The following is an 8,590-nucleotide window of genomic DNA, read 5'->3' as shown; positions in this document are numbered from 1 at the left end:
AACTGTGCCGAAACTGTGCCAAACCATATACATTTCGGACATTTGGTACATTTGTGGCATAGTTTTGACTCACAATCAGACTGGCATTGAATATATATGTTGATATTGTGCCATTCTGTGCCAATATTGTGCCAAACTGAGGAAAAAACTGTGCTGTGATATATGAAAAATAAGCAAATGTCCGAAATTTATATGGTTTGGCACAGTATAGCACGGTTTTGGCACAATTGGCACAACATTTATTTCCACTGGGGTGGTAAGGGACTGTCAAAAGTTGACAGAACAATTGCGTTCAAGAAGTGCGCGCACGATCATCCAGGCGCGTCCACAATGACTGTGACACTGCGTGTTGTTTTCCAACTTCCGCCCAAGTTTGCGATACCTGTAATATTACGCGAGAGCAAAAGTGGGGGAAGGTACCACCTTCTTGGTGCCGTCTCTTATTGCATGTATTCGCAAACTTTCAAAACCACACAGTGTCACAGCCATTGGCATTGTAGACGCGCCCTATATTCATATACCTATATGTATACTTCAGCCAGTGCAGTACCAATTCTTGCGTGCACATGGCAATATACCTCTCGGTCGTGACGTCATCAACATGGACGCCTAGGCCATGAAAAATACATTAGTAGTATACAAAGCAAAGTAGTTTTTACTAATTTTTGACAGAAAAATAACGTGACAGCTCTTAAATTTTATATATGTGATAACGCATATAATTTACTATAAGATGATGGTACTTTTCCCTCCCTGACATTGTTAATATGTTTTATTTAGGATGATCAAAGCATTGTATAGGTTATAGAGGTAAGTCCACAATCAAGTATTTGTAGCTAGAAATAGTAAATTGATAAATATTAATAAAAAATCATTGTATATTCAAGCAACATGGAATGTAATAACCAAAAAGAGGCAGGCATGCAATTTTCACCAAAAAAAATCAGTAGTAGAACATATTGTTGTGTCTCTGTTTGCACTAGTAATGCTATAAAAAATCCTGTGTTATGTTTTCATCGTTTTCCAAAGGCTGGCCAGTACTGTAAAATTTATTACTAAATTCAACACGGAGGAATCAGTAGATAGAAGATGGGCATGGAAAAAAGTTCTAAAACTAAAGGAAATCGGTTCCAGAAGTCAAGTCTGTTCAATGCATTTCACAAAAAATGATTATGCAATGCCAGGTTCGTATGCCAACACAAATATTACCTTACATTTATATAATATTATATTGAAATTTAAATTGTTTGTTATTAGATTATCCATCAGAGTATAGAAAATTGAAAAAATCTACAGTACCGTCACTTAACTTACCAATAAGTGAATCAGTTACTGAGTCAACACTCAGAAAAACCATTAATGACCAAGAAAGAAGTGTTCGTTTAATTAATAGATGTAATAAGAAAAAAATTGATCAAGAAAAGTTTGTTAATAATACTGTACCTGTTAAGAATTCATCAATTGAAGTGCCAAATGGTGTACCAGGAGATGTGCCTGCAGAAAACGTACCTGTAGAAGCACCTGCTGAAGATGTGCCAGTCGTAGATATACCTGTAGAAAACGTCGCTGTAAAAGCAACTGTTGAAGCTGTACCTACAAAAGAGCCTGAAAGTAATTCAAGACAAGACAGTGAAATTGAAGTGCAATGTGATGTTTATAAAAAATTTGTTAATACCGAAAAAGACTTAAATATTTTAACTGGGCTACCAAGTTTCGATCTTTTAAATTTGTTCGAAGATGTTGTCCAAATTGTGAGTCCAAAAGCCGCAAAGTGCTATTTTAAGTCAAAGTTATCTATAAAAGATAGAATTGTATTGACTTTAACAAAATTAAAGCAAAATATTAGTTATAGCAGGTTATGTGTAATGTTCCGTATAAGTAGTGAAGAAAACTGCAGAAAAATTTTTCTTAGGATGATCAGTATTTTAAGTGTAGGTTTGAAATATGCTATTCATTAGCTGAGCAAAGAAGTTTTAAAAAATATTCCTACATGTTTTAATAATTTTGTAAATGTTAGAGCTGTGATAGATGTAATTGAAATGAAGATACAAAGGCCAAAAAATTTGTGCTGTCAACGTATTCTTCATACAAAAGTGATAATACTGTTAGATTTATGACAGCAGTATCACCAGGAGGTCTGATCACATTTATTAGCAAGGCATTCTCAGGAAGAAGTTCCGATAAGGCGATTTTTTATAAGAGTAATTTTATTAAATTATTCGAACCTGGAGATGGTTTAATGACAGATAAAGGTTTTTTGATTGATGATGCTTGTCGAGAACACAATGTGCAGTTAATAAGACCACCTTTTTTAACAAATAAAATTCAATTTTCAAAAGAAGAAGCTCTATTGAACGCGAAGATTGCTAAAGCTCGAGTACACATAGAGAGATCTAATCAAAGATTAAAAATTTTTCCTATATTGTCTAATATTCCTATATTGTCCTATATTGAAAGATGACAAATTTAATAAATAATTATATTCATAAGTTTTATATTTAATAATAAAATGTTTTATTGTTTCAAACTATATTGTTTTCATTTTGTACATTTTCTATTTCTTCTGAACAGATATAGTGGAGCATCTTATCACAATAAGATCTTTTAACGTTGGCTAAAACATTGAATATATAATTTTCATTATATGGTACATCAAAAATAATAAAACTGGAGTCTGATGATGCATAGATCATAAAAGCTGTTGATGATACATTCAAAATGGCCATTCCCATTTGTATTTGAGCATAGTATTCATGTCTTTCTGTAAATACAACACTTTCTCCAGTTATTTTAATATATTTCAAGCTTGATAGTACTTCAGTTATACCTTTGAATTTACCAGCGTAAGGACATTTCACTTCTAATAACAAAGAAGGTTTACCATTTGTTACAATTACACCATCTGGAGTGTACGACATCCAAGCATTCGATCTTGAAATAACAGCTCCACATCTTGTAACCGTTGTTCCTGTGTACTTTTCATATTCTGTTATTGCTTCTTGCTCATATTTAATCCCATGGTTTGTATATTTGCTTTTAAAAGATTTTGGATTAAAGTACGATAAAGACTTGTTTTTCCAATCAGGCTTCTTATTTGGACTGTACGTATATAATTTATATACTCTTGATCTTGTCACACGGTGTTGTCGAATTTTCCTCCATTCTGCATTATTACTTTCCGATTCAATACAAGAAACAAGAATATCTTCTTTGTAAAAACTGATCAACTTTTCATAACAACAATCTTTCAGTGTTGAAACTGAAACTAAAGCTACTCTTTTCATAACGTCTGATTCCTCATTATAGACTATTGCTTTTATTAGTTCTAAAGTTTTATCATCATGATTGTTATTACTGTTAACATCTAAAACTTCGTGTCTTCCAGTACTAGTAAACAATAGTTAAAATTGCTTACGTATACATACATTTATAAATAGAAATTGTATATTGTAGAAATCAGCATATGTATAATAATTGATTATCATGTGTATAAATCAGTGTATAAATCATGTGTATAAATCAGTGTAAATAAACAAAAATTACTGCTTACATGTGCTTTGTAAGTGCATTTTTAGAAGAGTTTAACAATCTTTCTTGCAATTGAGATATCTGATGAGCAGACAGATTGTATCACAGCCTTTATATAATTTATTGTAGCACTCATGTTGTTCAACGGTAGTTGCTTGATATTGCTCTAAAGCCTTTTTTTGTGGTGTTTTCCATGTACACTTGACATCTGTACTCAATAATAATTCCAATTCACTACAATCGTTACATCTGCAATTCAAAGGAAACAAAGTTTATGTATTGAGTTGAACGATTAATAATTTCACAAATGATTTATAATATTACCTGTAGCAATAAACTAGCACAGCAACAACATGTTTACATCTTTCACTTTGCCCTGCTTTACATGAGCAATTAAAACTAATAATTGAGCCATTTATTCCAATAACTCCACTAATTTCATGAGGTGGTCCTCTCAAATTGGATGTTTGTAAACAGTATGCGCGTATATTTAAATTCTCTGCAGATTCTAATTTACCACATTTCAATATGTGCTTAGAATTAAGCACTCTTTCTCCTTCAATAAAATTTCTACTTGAGCTTGTACACTCAACAAATTTAAAAATTTCTTGAAGTGTTTTACTATCATTGTTTATCGTGAGAGGTTATGCTCCAAAACGAGTTTTTCTATTATTAAAGAAAATACAATACTGTCACGCAAAAAAAAATTAATCTACGTATTTTCTGATGTTATATTAACCCTGGTAAAAATAACTTATTAAATCAGATTCAAAAGGTAATAGGTTGTAATTGGATTTCTTAATCGGAAATTATTCAATTAAAACCAATTTAATCGATTAAAATCTATTTAATCTGATTATAACTTTTAGTCGGTTTTAATCGGATTCAATCAGTTGTATTTTTCAACAAATATAAGATTTTATTTAAAAACACAACTGTTTAAATCCGATTAAGACCGACTAAAACTTATAATTAAATAGGCAGATTAAATAGGTTTTAATTCGATAATTTCCGATTAAGAAATCCAATTAAACCCTATTATCTTTCGAATCGGATTTAATAAGTTATTTTTACCAGGGAATGCACCAAAAAAACTATTACTCTATAGTTCACTTTTTTACGTAAAAAATTAGAAAATACTGCTCTACTCCGTATACTGACAATGTATTCTGCATGGCCTGGGTGTCCATGTTGATGACGTCACGACCGAGAGTTATATTGCCAACGACCATCCATCGTACTTATTGTATATATATATATATATATATATATATACACACACACACACACAAAATAAGTACGATGCAATCCTATAACGGTCATGGGGCAATATTATACAGATTGAATTTAACTACAGAATGGGGTGAAAAAATTAATCAGAAAATTGTACTCATAGTGTTTCAAACTTAATTTTTTGATTTTTTATAAGTTCTGTATGACGTAGGTGAAGCTTTTACGCACTGAAAAAAAACTCAGCCATTTTAACTGAAATCGCACCAGTAATCCGTCATTGTACGAAGACTCGCCAAAATTACCGTAGAGTTCAATAGTTTCAAAGAATCAGTTCGCTCGTTTTTGCTGGCGCGTAAGCGACCCATTTTACGGGTCGCAACTCGCCAAAACTACCAGTGGCACACCGTTGTTCTTACTGAACAGTCGTCACGGTGGCAGAACGGTTAAAACTACCGGACTTTACAGCAGAAACGACTGTGTTTTTTTTCAGTGCAGTCATCCCTTATGACAGCTTATGCGGCCTTTGGCAGTTTTTTTCATCATACCGCATTTTTACTGATCTCCGAACCATTTTAAGCTACAATTAAAGTACTAAAGGCATGTGTATAAAAATGGATTTCAAGTCCATATTTACCTACCCTACCCCAGCCTACGAATTTGGAATATCGGTATAAAAAAAAATATAGAGGCACGTATTTTTAATAGCACCTTCCAAAAATAACAATTATTTTAATTGCACCCCCGTAATTAACGAATAAAAAATAGGTCAAGATCGCGCAACTTATAAGGTTAAACTCAGATTATATACTTGGAAATTCGCATTTTTTAAAACATAAATAAACTGCACGCTACTCGAATCTAATTGCACCATCGTTAAAAATTGATAAAATGCGATAGATATTGTAAAAAACCAATAAAATGCAATTCTTCCGTTGTCGAGCGCACGTGGCGCGTGAGCGCATGCGCGGCGCGGGTATATGATATCAACGAATATAGACTTCCTATAGAAGAACGGTTCTGGGTTAAAATGGGGGGACGAAAGCTTGGGTAACAGGCCGTTAGTTCTGTTACCCAACCGCTCGGCGGCGCCACCTATGAGTTTCCTACAGCTTGGCGCGCATATGAGCACGCACAAGCAGACGATTCATCATTCATGCAGTATATTATGTAAAATATACTTTTTAACAATAATGAAAGTAAATAAATGACAAGAAAATGAATAATGAGTGTGTAAGGAGGTTTTACAAAAGTATTGGTTGCGACAACCATATTTTTCTGACTAGGAAAAAACCGCGAAAACGCAGCTCCTGTCAGTTTCCCATTTTATGTCTCGAAGATAATCAAAGTGCTTATTTGCTTATTGTGTCGTCTCAGCCAATTATTACTTCATACTTTATATTTTATTTTGTTCACAGAGGAATTCTTATAAATTGTCGATAAACGGTATTAATTTTTTTAAATAGAATAAGCACTGCTTTTTATTTAAAATTATTTTTGTTTACAACTTTTAATCACTCATCAATATAAAATCATTTGTATTTAATTGCATGCGCATAATAAATATTTTAACTCATTAATTAAATCATAGTTTGTTTTGATTTTTCATATTCTTTTCTTTTCTTTAATTAATTAAATATTTGTAAATACCTTCATTAACAGCAGTTGCATGAGTGTTGATCGATAGTTGCATGAAATGTAAATAATTTATGTGTATCATCATCGCCATTCCTACACCTATGCTTTCCTTTTATCCTATCCTTTTCCTGATGGAAGAAAACTTAGCCACCTTCCCGATTGGTTTCCATCGAATAATATTAGTTTGATTGTTTTTATTTTGATGGCTGTTTTTAATTATAAACAAACTAATATTAACTAAGAGCAAGTATCCCGATTTATTGTTTTTACGCACACTGTAGCGAAAATTAAATTTTAAGTATCACGTAATAATTAAACTATTATACACTATTACAATTTTCATAGTGCGTCACATATAATATTTATTTATTATTTACATCTACGCTGCTATTATTTAATTTTATAACATTCATGTAGCAAGGAGATTGACATTCGGCTGACTTGACGACTGCAAGCTTAAAATTTGAATGGCGCCGTGAGAGTGAGAGAGACAGCACGATAGAAATTGATGGCTGCCGCCATCTCGCGGAGCGTACCGAACTATCGCTTTCCGTCCCCTCGCCGCTATACGAACCGTTCTTCTATATGAAGTCTATATTCGTTGATGATATGGAGATTCTGATTTGTATTTGACACTATTAGATGTAGGTATAAGAAGATGATTGCTTTAGTCATGTATTTAAGACTGTTCTTTTCTTTTATAAGTACCTTTCTAAAGCAATCAAGATCCTAGATTACAGAAGATACAATATGCCAAATAGAAATTTCCCAAACACATACGCCGCGCATGCGCTCACGCGCCACGTGCGCTCGACAATAGATAAATTGCATTTTATTGGTTTTTTACAATATCTATCGCATTTTATCAATTTTTAACGATGGTGCAATTAGATTTGAGTAGGGTGCAGTTTATTTATGTTTTAAAAAATGCAAATTTCCAAGTATATAATCTGAGTTTAACCTTATAAGTTGCGCGATCTTGACCTATTTTTTACTCGTTAATTACGGGGGTGCAGTTAAAATAATTGTTATTTTTGGAAGGTGCTATTAAAAATACGTGCCTCTATATTTTTTTTAATACCGATATTCCAAATTCGTAGGCTGGGGTAGGGTAGGTTCCATATTTCTCTATGTTAATCCTATGTATACAGTATTGCCCCGTACCTGATGTACATACAAACTAGCCCCAAGGGTATTGAAAAATTCAATTGTCAATCCCGGGTAGAAATGACCCTAAGAACTGGCAAATTATTAGGTAGTAACTAGTTAAATCCTAAGAACTGGCCGGTTACTAGCCTGTTCTTAGACTCATTTCTACCAGGGATATCTAGCCTTAAAACTTACGTATACACAAGCGACCCGGCGTCAAAATCACCCTTTTAACGCGGTGTACTTTTTCATCTCACAGGCCCGCAATATTAATTTTCAGACACACTGGCGCGGTCACACTTTTCCTGACATCTATAATAATAATAATAATAATAATAATAATAATAATAATAATAATAATAATAATAATAATAATTTAAAAGTTTCAGAAAGTGTTCGAGAATTTTTCATTCACTGGCCGTGCACGCATAACCGCTGCTTATAGAAAAGTCCGACGGTCTAAATGTTGGTTTTGGTGAGATATGACATACTTATATTTTATCGGCGGAATGTAGGTGCGCTTTACTCGAAAGTTATATAGAAAAGTTATAACATTGTCCCGTGCTCAAGTTCGCCCCTTTCTCCCCTACATGACGTTTTGAAAACGGTTAGATAACGTTTTTAAATCTTTTTGTAAAACGTTTGTATGACGTTTATATGACGTTTTATAATTATTTTAAAAACGTGCATCTATATAAAATGTTTAAATAGCATCCAAATGAGAATTGGCTGCCAGAATTGGAAGTACTTACCATCCATAATCAGAGATAAGGCATTGTTGAAATCGTGTAAATTACTTAAAAACTAAAAGGACGGCGAGGGAAATCAAAATTTTTATAGTCTGATTCTTTCGCACGCGCAAAGTAAGTATGAGGGGTGCAGCGAAAGAAGAGCTATGTCCAAGACATTTGTTTCTGAATATAAGTAAAAAATTTGCAGAATGTTATGTGCACGTGAACTTTGCAGATCGTTGTATAATTGTTAATATTTTGTTCTTCATCATACGGATATCCATTTCTATTCGATAGTCCTTTTCTTCAAACAT

General features: G+C 32.9%; 2 protein-coding genes across 23 annotated transcripts; one reads left to right on the top strand and one right to left on the bottom strand.

The window, feature by feature from the left end:
- Nucleotides 1-277: 277 nt before the first annotated feature.
- Nucleotides 278-2,527, top strand: LOC100678209. Its single transcript, XM_008214733.4, has 3 exons — nucleotides 278-810; nucleotides 888-1,184; nucleotides 1,258-2,527. The coding sequence occupies exons 2-3, from the start codon at nucleotides 1,151-1,153 to the stop codon at nucleotides 1,956-1,958; spliced, it is 735 nt and encodes a 244-aa protein (XP_008212955.1). The 5' UTR covers nucleotides 278-810; nucleotides 888-1,150; the 3' UTR covers nucleotides 1,959-2,527.
- On the bottom strand, nucleotides 2,086-7,013 carry LOC100679213. 22 transcript variants are annotated; one of them, XR_004344496.1, is made up of 5 exons: nucleotides 5,064-5,317; nucleotides 4,690-4,988; nucleotides 3,853-4,084; nucleotides 3,551-3,777; nucleotides 2,086-3,387 (listed from the first exon to the last, which is right to left on the bottom strand). XR_004344496.1 is itself a non-coding variant. In XM_032596082.1 (3 exons), the coding sequence occupies exon 3, from the start codon at nucleotides 3,282-3,284 to the stop codon at nucleotides 2,523-2,525; it is 762 nt and encodes a 253-aa protein (XP_032451973.1). In that variant the 5' UTR covers nucleotides 3,285-3,777; nucleotides 3,853-4,194; nucleotides 5,026-5,437; the 3' UTR covers nucleotides 2,086-2,522. The 22 variants fall into 22 exon arrangements, 3 of the variants coding, with proteins under 3 accessions (XP_032451973.1, XP_032451974.1, XP_032451975.1); XR_004227905.2 differs by having other exon boundaries at nucleotides 3,853-4,268; nucleotides 4,603-7,010; XR_004344489.1 differs by having other exon boundaries at nucleotides 3,853-4,217; nucleotides 4,603-7,009.
- Between the last annotated feature and the right edge of the window lie 1,577 nt (nucleotides 7,014-8,590).

This window comes from Nasonia vitripennis, chromosome 1, assembly GCF_009193385.2.
Source record: "Nasonia vitripennis strain AsymCx chromosome 1, Nvit_psr_1.1, whole genome shotgun sequence".
NCBI classification, from domain to species: Eukaryota; Metazoa; Arthropoda; class Insecta; order Hymenoptera; family Pteromalidae; genus Nasonia; species Nasonia vitripennis.
The sequence above is the reverse complement of the archived record's forward strand: the minus strand, read 5'-3'. Positions and strand labels throughout refer to the sequence as shown.